This window comes from Staurois parvus, unplaced genomic scaffold (genome assembly GCF_062004578.1).
Source record: "Staurois parvus isolate SC_StPar_1 unplaced genomic scaffold, SC_StPar_1.0 ptg000262l, whole genome shotgun sequence".
In the NCBI taxonomy this organism is placed as follows: Eukaryota; Metazoa; Chordata; class Amphibia; order Anura; family Ranidae; genus Staurois; species Staurois parvus.
The window spans coordinates 6,351,401-6,369,218 of NW_028318058.1; the positions used below are offsets into that span (position 1 = coordinate 6,351,401).

The 17,818-nt window shown below is 39.9% G+C and overlaps 1 protein-coding gene across 1 annotated transcript in view; it reads left to right on the top strand.

Annotated features, from left to right (window-relative positions):
- ECRG4 (ECRG4 augurin precursor) overlaps window positions 1–17,818 on the top strand; it is a 45,945-nt gene that overhangs the window by 17,510 nt on the left and 10,617 nt on the right. Inside the window, exon 2 of the mRNA XM_089681270.1 lies at window positions 12,840–12,955. Within this exon, the coding sequence (XP_089537396.1) occupies window positions 12,868–12,955 (88 nt within the window). The 5' untranslated portion in view covers window positions 12,840–12,867. The remainder of the gene's footprint in view (window positions 1–12,839; window positions 12,956–17,818) is intronic.

Here is a 17,818-nt window from a genome sequence, read left to right on the forward strand (position 1 = left end):
AAAGAAAAATTACACATATTCCAATTTAGTATAACAGATGTCCAAAACTTAGAATCATGCATGGCCTCTAAGGGATTTAAATACTAAACCTCACATTTTGTTTTTTTTAATGTGACATATTCCAAACCAAATCAAGTTTAAAACATGTTCAACTTAGCCACCTTATTTGAATGTTAAACAAGTAAACATACAAGTAAATAAACACAAAAACACCATAAAATTTAGCTACAACCAAAAAAAATGTCATCCGTTTTATTATGGTTATTGTTTGCAGTATACCTGTATATTTCAAGTTAGTGTGGAGATTTTTTTGCTCATTTACAGTGTGTGATATTAGTTTTTTTAACCTAGAGGACACCAGACTACAAATGCATTGAAAGATTAAATATATTATATGTTTTAGAGATTAGCTAATGTAGCCCAGTTCGGTTTGAAAAAATGTTTACCTTAATGGAGGTCTGTGTGGTCTCAGCATACACCTTCATTTTTTTAACATCATTTTTTTAACATCAGCATTGTAATAACAACACAAACAAATAATCTTACTTGAAAATTTTCCTTTCAGGTTATGAGTGCTGCTTGTCTGTGGGCCATCTCTATCCACAACCTACTGGATTCCCTGTATGCAGCTTCTCTACTATTTACTTTTAGTACTACATATCCAATGGTAGTTGGCTGCCTGCAAGCAGTGATTCCTGTACTGACTCCACCTTTTGAAAATCCTTCTTTCAGCACCAGGGAGAAGGCTCTGTGAAATGCAGCATGACCCAGCAGTGCTTATTCACAGTACATAGTGAAAACATGTCACAGAATTCAAGAAAAATGCGTGGGGATCATCACAAATTAAGTTTTCAAACTTGAAGCTCATTCAGATTAATAGAAGTAGGTTATAAATAATTGAAACATAACGTGGAAATACAATATGATTTTACATTTTGACCATGGATACACTTTAAAAAAGCTCATAGGGGTTCAATCTTAATATTCAATTATGTCAATTTCTAATGCCAGTAGGCAGGTCATGGAGAGCTTGGTACTGTAATGGGAACATGCAAAAACATATTTTTATGCTATTGGAGGATCCTCCTTTTAATGTAACCTCAAGGGTGACATGGGAAAAACACCAATCCTTTGAATTGCAGTCATGAGAGATGCCTTTTACACTGGTTGTGGTTTTTGGGGTTTTTTTGGAACAGTACAATAGCTACACATTGTTCAGTGGCTGGACAGTAAGTAAGCAGCTTTGTGAGACCAGGCCATTTTTATCTTTAAACAAAAATTAGAGTCTATGTAAGCAGTTTTATTAGACCAAAATATTAACAGGAGAGATAAGGCGAGTTTTATTCTGAAGTAAATAAAATAATAATGGTCCCTTTTCTTTATGGCCCAAATCCTGGGGTCCCTTGCACAGGCATTTCAGCATGAAATAGCACATTTACCACAAACTGCCTGGACTAAATAACCCTGAGTCTTAAATGTTCCTGAGTACAACAGTGTTCTTAATAATCTCACCCCATCTGCGTACGGCTCATTGAGTTTGGGTGGGGTGAAGCTGTCCCTCTGAAAGCCTGATGCTTTTCCTCCTCCTCCTTACTGCCAGCATCCCAAACATTCCCATCCCCCTTATACTCCCAGGGATGGAGGCAGCAGGGAAAGGGTCCTGCAAGGTCTGAGACAACAGTAAGTCCTTCTCTTCCTCCTGCTGCTGTGCCTCCAATGCTCGGTCAATCACACAAAGCTATGTGTGCTCCAGTAGGTGCATCAGAGGGATTGTGGCGCTACTGCAGAGCTCAGTGGACCAAACCTGGAAATATCAATGACCTGTACCTGTGGAGAACCTGTGCTGTCTGGTGGAATAGGATGGCTGCTCCCTCCAATCCTCTGCTAGTTTCCCTTGCCCCGAATGAAAGTTTCCCTTACTGCTGTTCTGCCTGTCCCTCACTTTTCTCCTCTCCAATCTCTGGCACCCACATACAGTCTGTCACCTCATCATTCCCATTTCTACTATCACTATAGCCCACTTGGAATATCACTGCTTCTTGCTGCTTCCCTTCTGATGCCTACTCTCTCTCTGTTCCTGGCGCTCTCTTCCTCATCCTTAACATCTGACATGAGAAATTCTTGCACATCCTCCTGTAGCATGTGCTGAAATAATTCCACAGACCTCTCCATTCCAGAGTTCGGGGCTGTTGTGGGATTAGCATAATAGGAAGAAGAAGAAGAAGAAGAAGAGGCCACATTTGTAGCACTTGCAGACATTGCCTGCTCTGTGCCTGGAAATAGAAAAGGAAGGCTTTACGAGTCACTCAACCAGCTTCTCTACATGTTCTGGTTGTATAGTGGGGCCACTCTCAGAAAGAAAATACAGAAGTGCCCTGTCTCTCAGTGTGGTCCAGCTACTGTATTGTCCTTCTAAACCTGCTTGCCCCCAACTACTTCTGTGTGCTGAACATCTGCCTCTCCCTTTAGGCCTGCCTGGTATTTTACATACAAGAGATTTCCTAACTTTAATGTCAGTTAAGACAAAAGGGGAAATAAAGAGGCGATGCTTTGGTGAACCAAACATGTGGTTTGGTGCACAAAGCTTTACCACAGAATACCAAGTAAGCAGCTTGTCTGTGGCCCGTTCACATGAAACAGACTGTTGCCGCACAATTAAACGTAGCAATTTTACTCTGCGGCAGTAAGTCGGCGGTAGCGGGGAGTGTAGTGTACAAATCAACGCATTACATAACTCCCTTTGTTTGTACAAACTTTATTTGAAGTGCACAAAAATGACACTTCATTTATGTTGCCGTACCTTAGCGTGGTGCCTTGCGCTGCTGTACAATGACATGCGATCCTGTCCCATGTGCTGCGATAAAATGCAGCATGTCTGTATTTTATCGCGGATCACTGCAGCACATCTCCAGACTGTGTTTCAATATGAATAGGGCACGTAGAAAACAATTTTGTCTTTTTTTTTTAAACAATATAATCTTATTATTTTTTTGTCAATACATTTTTTTCTGTGTGTCCTAGTGGTGATGCTCATTTTCCAGGGCAGTAAAATGCTAGTCACTTCACTAGTGTGAATTAGGCCTGTATCAGTAACAAGTTCACACTGCTGATCTTAAAATAAAAAAAGCCCCTATTAAAGTTAATTTAAAATAAAATTAAGAATGTCCTAACCCCCCCCCCAAAAAAAAATAAGCATCTAAAAAACTAAACAACAGAGACAAATGTTTTTTAACCCTATATATAAAATATGAAATAAATGAAAATGGAAAAAAACAAGATGCCAAAAAAAAGGCTGCAAGTGCAAGAGGGAAGCCAAAGGCAGCCAAATAGCTTCCAAAGTTAGAAGAGAGTTGCAAATATCTACCAAAGTTAGAAAAGGTTAAAAGAAAGTCTGTTAGAAAGAAAAAAGGTTAAAAAAGTTAGAAAAAACTAAGAGAGGGAAGCCAAAGGCAGCCAAATAGCAGCCAAAGTTGTCACTGACACACGCTACTGTTGGGTCCCTGTGAACACAGGGGGTTACACAATAATATGTAGCCCACCACTCTGCAATTCACAATAATGTACAACAAAACAGCACTATATAAAATCAATGCATATCAATATACAGTATGGCACTATATCTTTCTATAAACAAACTTTCTGTTCTCCCTATCTACTCCAACACACACTGAAAAATACTTTTATAGTAAGGAACCTGGCAGATAACGAAGCCTTTATTATTACGTTTAAAGGAAAAGCAATGCATTATTGGTAGTTGGCTGGTTGGAGAACAATTGCATTAGTTTGCCATTTTCACACAGTGTGATCAACCTGTAACTGTATTATTACAGTAGAACTCCAGTCTAAGAAAAAATTATATTTTCTAAATATTTCTTGACTGCTGAGGAAAAGGAATGATCCCACACACCTCCCAATGTATTTATTTATTTTTTTAAAGTCTTTCAGATGTGCCTAACTGTTACAGGTATGTTGAACTATAAAATGTTTTTTTTTTTTACATTATGTTACACATTCCACATTTAAAGCAAAACTAAGCTCTCTTCCTAACATTAAATATTTGTAATCCTTATGCTGCTAGCATTTAGTCAATAGATAGGAATGTATATTATATATACTTGTTTGTACCTTTTTCCATTTGCTTCCTGGTTTCTGGCCTAGTCCAAATGATGTCATAAATCCCAGGAATCTTTATGGGCATTTTTTTTCTTTCATCTTGGAGGAGGGTAGGAGGGGCTTTTTCAGCTAAGCACACCCTCATGCATGCATGCCTGAGTTAAGGGCAAACAGATTCTAAGAAGTAAATGCTACATGAATAATCTGCCCTTATGCAAGCTAGAAATGCTAGGGGGTGTTTTTAAAACTGATTTCTCAACAAATTAAAGCATGGAGACATGGGGGTTGATTTACTAAAGGCAAATAGGCTGTGCATTGCAAGTGCACTCCAAGAGTTCTAGATCTTAGGGGCACATGCAAGGAAAAAAAACCAGCATTTTTGCTTGCAGATGATTGGATGAAAGAAATCAACAGAGCTTCCCCTCTGATCTAAAACAACTGCACTTGCAGTGCACAGTATATTTACCTTTAGTAAATCAACCTCATAGTTGGATGGGTGAGTTTGCAGTGAATATTAAACATGCATTAAGTAGTGTTTTTGGTTCGTGGTGCTCAGATACAGTTTGGCTTTGCTTTAAACGGTGCTTAAAAGGATTTTTACGAACTATTTTAATTTGTTGGTTCAATTTTTGAAGATATGTTTTAATTTCTTAATTTTATATATATATATATATATATATATATATATATATATCATAATGGTATATATCAACATATCAAATGACATCTTGAATTGGGTTAAGCACCTCTTATGTCCATCCCTGAACTGGTCTCCTAAATTAAATCCAATTTGCCTGTTGGCACAAAACAAGGTTTCATGCATCAATTACTCTTTGCAATTTCTGGCTGACCCAGTTTCAAATAAAGGTTTTTGCAACAGTGCCATGTTTGCAATGGTGCCAAATCCATACAATCATCCATCCATCCCAAAAGAACACACACACACACACACTATATGTATAGGCTTATATGTAAATGCATTTATATATTTTTAGCTTTTATTATTTGTAAACAATATTAAGTTACTTGAGAAAACCAGTGATATAAGCTCCAATCTCAGAAAACAGACTTACGGAGTTTGATGATTTCAGGTGAAAAAAAGAAAAAAACCTGTGAACACATTGAATGCCAATGAGATCAGACACAGAGGATTAAAATTCAGAAATGACCTTGATTAAGAAAGGAGAAATTCACTTACTACCAGGATTGTCTTTTCTTTATTTCATGGCTTGTAGTAGTTCTAGAAAGATGGCAGTTAGCATTCTGTAATGACAAGAAAAGGTTGTAGACATAATTCAGACATAATAAGTTTTCTAAAGCTTTATATTGTCATTGATAAAGATGATAGATAATACTTTTATTAAAGACTTGGAGATTTCGGAAAAAACAGGCATGTCAGAAATATGAGCATGGTAGCAAATATGCTCATTTCTAAAAAGGTTTATTCTGAGCATACCTGCAATTTAAGTACTGTATTAAAGTATACAGTACGTATAGTCAAAACATTTTTGTTATGGATAGAGAGAAGGATTAAGAACATCTGTAGGGTTTTTTTTCCAAAATAATTTCTATTGAAGTTTTCAGTAAGTTAACCACTTGCCTACAAGGCACTTATACCCTGCCCAGGCCAATTTTCAGCTTTCAGCACTGTTGCACTTTGAATGACAATTGCGTAGTCATGCAACATTGTACCCATATGACATTTTTATCATTTTTTCACACGAATAGTGCTTTTTTTTGGTGGCATTTAATCGCCGCTGGGTGTTTTATTTTTTGCAGTATAAACAAACAAAAAGAGCAAAAAAATTAGCAAAAAAGTTTTTCTTTGTTTTTATTATAAAATTTAGCAAACAGGTAATTTTTCTCCTTCACTGATGTGCATTGATGAGGCTGCACTGATAGGCAGCACTGATGGGGACTGAAAGGCAGCACTGATGGGCACCGATCAGGTGGCAGGGATAGGGAGCACTGATGGGCACTGAAGAGGTGGCACGGATAGGTGGCACTGATGACGCTGCACTAATATGCAACAATAATGGGCACTAATAGGCAGCATTGATGGACAGCACTGATGGGTACTGATGGGCGGCAATGACTGGTGGCACTTCTGGGCTGCATTGCTGGATGGCACTGCTGGGCAGCACTGCTGGGCACTGATCATCAGTGCCCTGATGATCAGTGCCAATCTGTTCTATGGAGGGTAGAGGCAATATTCAGGAAAACATCATGGTTAAAAGAAAAGGGAAGAAGACAAATGAGGTGGGAGAATTATAATGGGGCTTTGGGATGCTGGGGAAGAGGATAGGTGCAAGTAGAGCTCTCTGCAGTACAGATGAATATGGAAAATAAGGGCCTCACTTAAGATGGCAAAGAGTACTGGGTGTTAGCTCACATGACAGTTATGCTGTGCTCAAGAATATGTATCCCAATGTTGTCTTATTCAGATTGAAACATTTTAAACAGCAGCCCAGTTTGTGTATTGTAGGTTAGAAACCATTATCTGTTTATAAGTGACAGTGATCGTGTGACGTATGCAGCAGACGTATGACATATGGTCCTGTGACGTATACAGCAGACCCATGTTTGGGTATATATCTAAATGATCTTGTGCTATAGATTTTTCCATTTCAGAGTTTTTTTTATTTTACATAATTCCATAGCAGAGTGGTATGAAAGATATTGGACACTAGCGTTTAGTACAATAAGTTGTTCAATATGGCAGCAACAGTTTGGTAAATTTTTGTCAAGAATGAGGTAAGAAGGGGCTCTGCCACCTTATGTGAAGTAAAGTACCTACATCTTTGTTACAACTCCAGTATTTGTCGGGTATGGAGGGTGAGCGATGGGGTCTTGTGCTATCTACAACAAAGTTTATAAGCAGTCTTCTGAGTATAAAGAGCATTTATGGATAGTAGTATTCATAATTTACCAGTCCTGCTATAACGTAAGATCTAGATCCTCCTCCCAAGCTTTGAAAGTTGGTCTCATATTGGGGGGTGGGGGGGGAGCCAAAAACATACTGGAGTATACAGTGGAGATTAAACATTTTTGGGGAGTTTCTTATGTGCATATTGATTCTAGGGGTGTAGATCAGGGGTCTCCAAACTTTCTAAACAAAGGGCCAACTTACTGTCCTTCAAATTTTTGGGGGCCGGACTGTGGCCAGTGGGAGAAGAAAATATCCTGGCGTCAGTGGGAGTGAAAAGTGCCCCATCGTTGGTATTAGAAGGAGTAATAATGCTCCATCAGTGGTATCAATTGGAGGAATAGTACCCCATCATTGTTGTCAGTGGTAGGAATAGTGCCCCATCATTGGTGTCAACGGGAGGAATAGTGCCCCACCGTTGGTGTCAATGGGAGGAATAGTGCCCCATTGTTGATGTGAATGGAAGGAATAGTTCCCCATCATTGGTGTCAATGGGAGTAATTTTGCCCCATTGTTGGTGTCAATGGAAGGAATAGTGCCCCATTGTTGGTGTCAATGGGAGCAATAGTGCCACATCCTTGGTATCAATGGGAGGAATAATGCCCCATCATTGGTATCAATGGGAGGAATAGTGCCCCATCATTTGGTATGAATAGGCAGAAAAGTGCCCCATCATTGGTTTCAATAGGCGGAAAAGTGCCCCATCATTGGTATCAATAAGTGGAATAGTGACCTTTTGTTGGTGTCAGTGGCAGGAACTATGCCCCACTTTGCTGACAGTGGGAAGAATAATGCCCCAAGGGCCACATAAAAGCAAGCAAAGGGCCACATCTGGCCCCCAGGCCACAGTTTGGAGACCACTGGTGTAGATGATCATATGTAACAATGCACGCCAAGGGGTTGTTGAAGTAGTGTAAAATTTTCAGATAAAACACCATGGGAAATGGGTCTTTGGATATGTTGCCCATTAACACTGCCCTGTTCTGGAAAGATTTTTTTTTTTTTAAAGAATTGGTAGGTTTAGAGTTGGAAGTGGAGCCATTTTTTTGTAAGTTTAAAGTCATTCAAAGTGCATAGATGTGAGAAGGCCTGGTATGGATGATATGGAGAGAGATTTTCAAGCTGCAGAAGAGATTGTCAGTGTAAGATCTATTAGCAAATGGTTAAAAAATTCACTTTTTTAACATGCTTATAGACCATCCACAGCAGGGATGCTGCATATTCTAAACCTACCCAATTTGTATGTACTGAGTGAATATTTCAATTCACTACCCTCATGAGTTGGCATGCCCAAAAGTATTTTTTCAGAACTAGGCTCCCTTTGGCTTTGGTAGTGTTAAGCTTGTGAGGCTAATTTTAGGAGTGGGGTTATTCCAGATAAAAGCAGAAAGGATCTTTGCATTGAAGGAAATAAAGATTTCAGAAGTATTGGCAGGATTTGAAAAACAAGTAGGAACCTTGGTATTTTATTTATCTTTATTATTATTTCAAGTACTTATATAGCGCAGTCAATTTACGCAGCGCTTTACATATATATTGTATATTCACATCCGTCCCTAACCCTCAAGGGGAATACAATCTAAGGTCCCTAACTTACATTCATACATACACATACTAGGGCCAATTTAGATAGGATCCAAATAACCTACCAGTCTTTGGAGTGTGGGAGGAAACCAAGGAAACCCACGCACGCACAGGGAGAACATGGAAACTCCAGGCAGGTGGTGCCATGGTTGGGATTCAAACCAATGACCCTAGTACTGCCAGGTGGAAGGGCTAACCATTTAGCCACTGTGCTGCCCATTATAGCCATGCCAGTGAACCAAGAAAGAAGTAATTTTGTTCAAATCTTGAAGAATGTTACAAATGAGCAGGGTATAGTTGCAAGCATATATTTCTGCCGATTTTGATGGAAGTTGTATACTGAAATATGTATTTGCATCTGCTCCAGAGTGAGTATAAATATTAAAGGAGGTAACAGACACCCCTCTTGGATTCAATTTTGTGTTGTGAAAGCATTGAAATGATGCCTGTTCACCTTTACCATGGCGCTGGGGTTGGAGTAAAGAGCTGAAATTCTGATGACCATGGCATTTCCAATACCATAGTATACTTTCATATCTTTGCAAGTCACCCTATTAAAGGCCTCTTTGACATCCACTGATAGAAATAGCCCTGCTTTGTGATATTTAGATGCTTAATAATGGATGTGTAAAGCTTTCAGGGTATTACCCCAGGCTTCATGCTGAGGGACGAATCCCACATGCATTAGAGTGATCAAGGAGAGTAGTAAAGAGAATGTGCAATTCACCAAAATATTGGCATTCAGCTTGATGTCTAAGTTGAGGAGTGAAATTAGTCTATAATTGGAAACTAGTGTAAGGTCTTTTCTTGGCTTTGGCAGGACCGTAAAGTGGCTCTCAAGAAGGTGGAAAGATATGGGAAATTCCAGAAGGGAGTTATAGGTTTTTAAAAATGAGTAACTAAAAAGTGTTTCAAAGTTTTGTAATATTGACCTGGAAACCCATTTGGGCCTGGACTACTGCCTGTTTTCATCTGTCAAAGTGCTAATGGGAGTTCTTCCAGTTCTGCCGGTCTAATAGATGTGCTTCAGCCTCAGATATGGCAGGGAAACTATATTGTGATAGAAATTCCATAATTTTTTGGTTTCTGGCTAAAGTGGTTCTAAAGCCTAAAGATTTTTACCTTAATGCATTCCCTGCATTACAGTAGAAAATGTTCCAGTATCAGTATCGCCCTTTCACCCTCCGTTATACTTCCCTGTGTCCTCACTTGATCCAGTGCTGTGTCCGTCTGTTGCAGCTCTCTCCTCTCTCCCTGCTTTCACAGGCTTTGTTGAGGCTGTGGGACCCATTGGCCCCTGCTGCTGTCAGCCAAATCCTGTGATGAAGGAGTGGGGGAAGGGGCCGAGCTGCACTGTATGTGTGTCTATGGAAGCAGGCATCATGGCTTGGGATTGAGCCTACACCTGTGCCCGCACAGGAAGCAGCTTCCCATGTGGGTACACGGAGAACAGAAGGAGCCAGAAGCTCTGGTGGTAGACCCCAAAAAAGGAGTTTTGGGGTTGCTCTGTACAAATCCATTGTACAGAGCAGGTTACTATAACATGTTCATTATTTAAAGTGGTAGTAAGCTCACAATGCATAGCTTTCTTCAACATAAACAGTGTGAAGTAACCTGCTGTCCCATGTCCTTTACACCTTTTCCACTTTAGCTTGTCAAATGATGTAGCCTGATTCCTTCCTTATTGATGTCACTGTCTCTTGCACACTTACTTATTCCTTCATCCACGCATGATTATTGTGCTGTCAGTTAAGATGGCCTCCTACCATTCTATCGTCATCCGCACTAGTGGCATTGCAGCGCAATGTTGCGAGAGTGCCGATGCTTGGCTGAGTTCCTGAAGCTTGGCTAAATCTTACTGCACATGTGCGAGATTATGGGCCAGCAGCAGAGAAAGAGGGTGGAAGTGATAGAGCGCTGGATGCAGGAGAGAGGTGCCAATATGGAGCCAGCGTCTGCAGGCATCCGAAAACATGAAAGTAAGCCAAAAATGTACGATAATAGCATATTTAAAAGGATATAGCGATGTATGTTGTGGTGCCTATTTACATACAGGTGGCTGAGTTTACTTTGAAAAAAATGCATTACAACCACTTTAAGGATGAGTGATTGCCATCTGTTAGGTGAGGTTAGTTCGATTGGCTCAGAGCATTCTGACTAATAGTCTCCTTATCTTATTGCCATGTTAATAGAGTAATTTATGGCCTGTAGCGAAATGGTGTAGTTTTTTCCTTAATTCACCAATACGTTTTGGCAGACCTCTGTGAGTCCAGCAATGATGTCAGCTGTTTGCGTTTTCTTATGGGTTTTCAGGAGTCATATGTGGTTGGTAAGTGCGGAAATGTGGGTTTGGTGTTTTTTTTTCTTTATTTGTGCTAAAATGGAAAAAATGGCCATATATGAGGCTCCACTACAGTCATAGGAGCCGTGTCGGGTGTATTATTAAAAATAAAATACTTTGTCTTAAATTGGACTCTGTCTTCCATGGTTTGATAGGGTATCCTAACATGCATGAACTTAGCCCTACAGCCTTAGCAGTCGTATGCTCTTGTTATGGAAGGACTAAGGTCATAGGTGATAGCTACATTTCTTAGGAAATTCCTATGATACTTAGCTCCATCTAGTGGTCAAATACTGTATTTAGGTCAAAGGAAAACATTCAGCCAGAACAGGAAATAAATTAATAACTAGACTATTTTGCGCCCTAGGCAAGACCAGCTACTTGTGCCCCCTCCCCCAAAATAAATAAATAAAAATATTTAAAAACAGTAGTAAATAGTAAGTCAACAAAATATGAAACTGATAAATTAATTTTATTTGCAAAAATAAGTGCCATAGGATGCCACCAGCACCAATATTAAAGACAAAATCAGTGTCACAGGACTGTATCTGTGGCTGGCAGTGGCAGGGTGACAGCTGCAGTGAGTGGAGGATGATGGATCCACACTCTGACTGATCCCAGGATGGAATTCCCCAGGCAATCAGAGGAGATAAAACTCTGTGACAGCAGGCAGCTGAACTGAGCGACCCCACACAGTGACAGATCCAACACAACACACCACCACCAACACTGACACAGATCAGTAGGCACTAGAAGAGCAGGCTGTGGGATCGTGATGATGTCACCACTCACTGACACATGCACATTTGATGGATGCCTGGCCACTTGGGTCACAAAGACACGAGACATCAGAGTCAGACATTACCTTCCTCCACAGGTGCAACTCCGCCTCCGCTGACAAATGGGAAGAGAAAGGCTGGAACTCCACAGTGATCAACAGCCGCCAGTCTGCTTGCAGTAAGAGACTGAGTCTGAGAGGAACACTGGAAGGAGTGGCAGCTCAGCTGCTACACTGGTTCCAGACACCCGGCATCTTCCTCTGTCCTTTCTTCCTTCTCTTTGCTGCCCCTCCCCTCAGCTGAAGGATCATTCATGATGTGGTGGCGTCCCACACAGAGAGAGTGCCAGCCTGTGCTCCTTCCCAGGCGTCTCTAGGGGAAAGTGTGCCCTAGGCAGCTGCCTAGTGGAAGTGTTTTTCCCCCATTTGCACTGGACAAATGTATATCCACTTTCACTGGGTAAATTTATGCAGAGTTTGGTACAACCCTAAATTTGACTTTTTACTGACTTTCTCATAAGGCTTACTTAGATAATCTCATTGATGAAACAGGCCAGGCAGAAAATTAGGTAGTGAACAGACAGGCAGCTAGAAATGATACAATTGGGAAAACTTAATTAGTAGAATCTTGTGATTGGCATACAGTATATAGTCTTTGGAGCCACCCCCTTCTTTTATTACATAGGGAACCACTCAATCACTGCCTTTCTTTTGAAAAAACAAAATCTAAATACAGCCAATGTCATTTAATTTCATAATAAATATTTGAACTGCATAATGATTAAAATGTGTGGTCGTTTATACAAATGTTAGTAACATAATTTGATGCTAAATTTTCCAGTTCAAAATCATACTGTTTGTAAACTGTATATGAATGACTGTATAGTTCCAAGAAAATCAACTACAAGATACTGTATGAATTTCCAGCCAGATGTCATCCGGTACAAGTTCATTACTGGTGGCATTCATCTGAATGGCCTGAAGTAACCTTTCACAAAAAGAGGTTACTACTGAAAAAAAAAAAAATAATTCAATCCTGTGCCTCCTCTTTATTCCCTCCTACTTAACATAGTTTCTCACTATTGCTGATGTTCTAGGTACAGTGAGAACGAGATCTGCCCCAGCATGATGGGTTTACTTACCTTCCTACAACAGAGATTTGGACTCTCCTGCGTGGTCCTTGTACTGCTTGTTGTTGTACTTACATGCCCTGGTGAGTATTGGAGTATTTAACTTATAATAGCAATGTCACTTATCTTTTACAAAATGCGTATACTGCACACCTGTACAAATACTAGCAGATGCCATAAATAATTAATACCCAGAAAATGTTATCATTATCAATAAGAATAATTGATATTAATTGGAACAGAGGATAATTGAGAGGATACTGTAGAATATTGCCCATTACTCTATGATTTGTTAAAGCACAACTCCTGTGTGAGAAGGTTTTGATAGATGCAGCTTTTTGATGACTCAGACCACATAGGTCATGACTTTCCTTACAGAGAAGTTGAATAGGTTTAAACTATTTTGTGGCACATGAGTCAAGCCAGCAATGCTTCCATTGAAGCCTATTTAAATTTGGGAGGCAGTTTTATATACTGAATACACGATTTAATGCAACTAGTAGTTTATTTTATACATTAGATTCTTACTAAAAGAGTCAAGTAAACATTTAAATGCAAATTTAAAAAAGCCTAATGGACAATAAAATACTTCTGAGACTTATTTCATACATGAGGTCTAAATAAAGCCAAAAATAATTTTTTGACTGAATAGAAATATTTTCTGCAATGCCTTCTTTACAGAACCAATTCTGCTTTTCATGTATTAACCACTTATAGCCTAGGCCATATTCTGACACTTCTCTCCAACATGTAAATATCATAATTTTTTGGTTAGAAAATGACTCAAAACCCCCAAACATTTTAGATATACACTATATTGCCAAAAGTATTGGGACTTTTGCCTTTACACGCACATGAACTTTAATGGCATCCCAGTCTAAGTCCATAAGCTTCAATGTTGAGTGTGCCCACCCTTTGCAGCTATAACAGCTTCAACTCTTCTGTGAAGGTTGTCTACAAGGTTTAGGAGTGTGTCTATGGGAATGTTTGACCATTCTTCCAGAAGCACATTTGTGAGATCAGGCACTGGTGTGTTCTGTCGGGTTGAGGTCAGGACTCTGTGCAGGTCAGTTAAGTTCCTCCACCCAAAACTCACTCATCCATGTCTTTATGGACCTTGCTTTGTGCATTGGTGTGCAGTCATGTTGGAGCAGGAAGGGGCCATCCCCAAACTGTTCCCAGAAAGTTGTGAGCATGGAATTGTCCAAAATGTCTTGGTATGCTGATGCCTTAAGTGTTCCCTTCACTGGAACTAAGGGGCCAAGCCCAACCTCTGAAAAACAACCCCACATCATAACCCCACTTCCACCAAACTTTATACTTGGCACAATGCTGTCAGGCAAGTGCCGTTCTATTGGCAACCACCAAACCCAGACACATCCATCAGATCAAGAAGCGTGATTCGTCATTTCAGAGAACACGTCTCCACTGCTCTAGAGTCCAGTGGCGGTGTGCTTTACACCACTGCATCCGACGCTTTGCATTGCACTTGATGATGTAAGGCTTGGATGCAACTGCTCGGCCATGGAAACCCATTCCCTGAAGCTCTCTATGCACTATTGTTGTACTAAGCTGAAGGCAAAATGAAGTTTGGAGGTCTTTAGCTATTGACTCTGCAAAGAGTTGATGACTTCTGCGCACTGACCATGCTCTGTCATTTTCCAGTTGCTGCTGTTCCCAGTTACTTCTGCTTTGTTATAATAATACCACTAACAGTTGACCGTGAAATATTTAGTAGCAAGGAAATTTCATGGATGGACTTATTGCACAGGTGGCAATCTATCACGTTACCACTCTTGAATTCACTGAGCTTCTGAAAGCGACCCATTCTTTCACAAATGTTTGCAGAAGCAGTCCACATGCCTAGGGGCTTGATTTTATACACCTGTGGCCATGGAGATGATTGGAACACCTAATCCCAATGAGTTGGAGGGCTGTCCCAATACTTTTGGCAATATAGTGTAAGTATATATATATCTCCCATGCTCATCAGTCACAAGGGAGACCCTGGAGAGGCTCTGGTGGGCTGCGGGAGGAGAATTCCCGGTGCTAGGATGGCTTTTACATAAAAGGGAATTGCTGGCTGAACAAAAAGATTCTGTAGTAATGCCTGGAGTTACAGGCATCATCCTGGAATAAGAGCTGAAAGCCAAGGACATCATATGACGTCCACCCGGGGGAAAGTGATTAAATGGTTCCAATTCCATTTGCAGACATGCAGCCCCAAACTTGGAAGGAATCTCCACCATGCTTCACTGTTGCCTGCAGACACTCATTAGTTTACCGCTCTCTAGCCCTTCAGTGAACAAGCTGCCTTTTGCTACAGCCAAATATTTCAAATTTTGACTTATCAGTCCAGAACACCTGCTGCCATTTCTCTGCAACCCAGTTCCTATGTTATAGTGCATAGTTGATTTGCTTAGCCTTGTTTCCACGTCAGGGGTATGGCTGTTTGACTGCAATTCTTCCATGAAGACCACTTCTGGCCAGACTTTTCAGGACAGTAGATGGGTGTACCTGGGTCTCACTGGTTTCCAGTTATGTGCGGATGGCACTGCTGGACATTTTCTGATGTTGAAGGGAAGTAAGCATGATGTGTCTTTCATCTGCTGCATTAAGCTTCCTTGGCCGACCACTGTGTCTACAGTCCTCAATGTTGCTGTTTTATTTATGCTTCTTCATCTTTCTGCTTTGAAATCTTTTTTTGAGAGAGGCCTTGCTGATGTAGCACAACTACCTTGTGTCTTGTTGCTGTGCTCAGTCTTGACATGGTGTATGACCTGTGACATGAAACAGTCTTCCACACCCCCACCCTTAGTAGCAGAGTTTGGCTATTCCTCACCCAGTTTTATGCCTCCTACACAGCTGTTTCTGTTTCAGTTAATGACTGTGTTTGAACCTACCTATGAAATTGATGATCATTTACACCTGCTTGGTATAACTGGTTAATCATACATGTGACTTTAATCCTACATAATCCCTGTGTGCAAGTGTAAGAAATGATGCTGGTTTGAATCCAAAGGGTAGTTGCATCAAATATTGATTTGAATTTGATTTTTCTTCTGTTTACTCACTTTGCATCTTGTAAATTGATAAAAACAAACAATTTTATATATATATATATATATATATATATATTTTTTAAAGCATTCCTAATTTTTGACAGTTCTGCACACTTGACTAAAACGTTTGCATAGTACTGTATATTAATAAAACAAAAAAAACCCCATCAGTATAAAAATGTATTAACTTAAAGCACAGCTGCGGGCTTAGTTTCCAGACAGCATATTGTCTCTCCCTCGAGTCCCCCAGGATACCAGATGTCTTCAGCTAAGTCACTTGCCACTTTCTGTAACTTTACAATGCATCCTCAGAGTTATATGATGATGGGCATCACTGAACTTGAAATTTTGGGAACATCTCGTGCATGGGAAAGCTTGGGATTGAAGGTAAGTATTGTGGCAAGAGTTGTGTTTTTTTTTCCTTTATAAACAATAAGTGGAAAATTAAGAATAGAAACAAATTAGTGCAAGTTAAACAAATGTAAATTAAAATTGACCCATAATCATTTTAGTTTTTCTTCAACATAAACTAATAGATGAGTCTGCGTGTATCACTGAAGAATTTATTTATTTGATTTGGATAAGGCATACATATGGCACCCAAGAGCTGTTGCAAGGTTTCATTTACTTACAGTTACAAAATCATTCATTTACAAGTGCACCTGGACCGGATAGCATACACCCACGGGTCCTTAAATAATTGAGCTCTGTCATTTCAAAGCCATTGTTTCTAATTTTTAGGGACTCTTTAATGACTGGCATAGTACCACTGGATTGGCGTAAGGCCAATGTGGTACCAGTATTTAAAAAGGGGTCAACATCTTTACCAAGTAATTATAGACCTGTTAGTTTAACTTCTATAGTTGAGAAGATACTGGAGAGTTTAATAAAAAACCAAATAGATGAGTTCTTGCTGGAAAAAAAATATTTAAGCAACAGACAGCATGGATGCATGAAAGACAGAAGTTGTCAAACAAATCTGATTTCTTTTTATGAGGGGGCGAGCAAGACCTTGGACAGAGGGGTGGCAGTGGACGTGGTATACTTGGATTTTGCAAAAGCGTTTGACAAAGTTCCCCACACAAGGCTAATGTATAAGGTAAAATCTACGGACTTGGAAAAATCCATATGTAAATGGATAGAAAACTGGATAAAAGATTGTATTCAGAGAGTAGTGGTTAATGATTCATACTCTGAATGGTCTAGGGTTGTCAGTGGTGTACCCCAAGGTTCAGTGTTGGGACCCTTACTTAATATATTTATAAACAATATAGGGTCTGAGATTGCAAATCCCATTTCAGTCTTTGTAGATGACACCAAGCTGTGCAGTGGAATAATGTCCTTACAGGATGTGTTCAACTTACAAGCCGACCTCAATGCACTGTTTAATTGGGCAACTATGTGGCAAATGAGGTTTAATGTAGATAAATGTAAGGTTATGCACTTGGGGGCTAAGAATATGCATGCATCATACATACTAGGGGGGTACAACTGGGGGAATCAATGGTGAAGGATCTGGGGGTTCTGGTAGATCACAAGCTTAATAATGGCATGTGATGCCAAGCTGCGGTTTCTAAAGCGAGCAAAATCCTCTCTTGTATTAGAAGAGGTATAGACTCCAGAGAGAGAGAGATATCATATTACCCCTGTACAAATCATTTGTAAGACCTCATCTGGAATATGCAGTTCAGTTTTGGGCACCAATTCACAAAAAAAACATTGGGGAACTGGAGAAAGTACAGAGAAGGGCAACCAAACTGATAAGAGGCATGGAGGAGCTCAGCTATGAGGATTAGAGGAACTGAATTTATTCTCTCTTGAGAAGAGGAGATTAAGGGGGGATATGATCAACATGTATAAATACATCAGTGGTTCATATAGTGA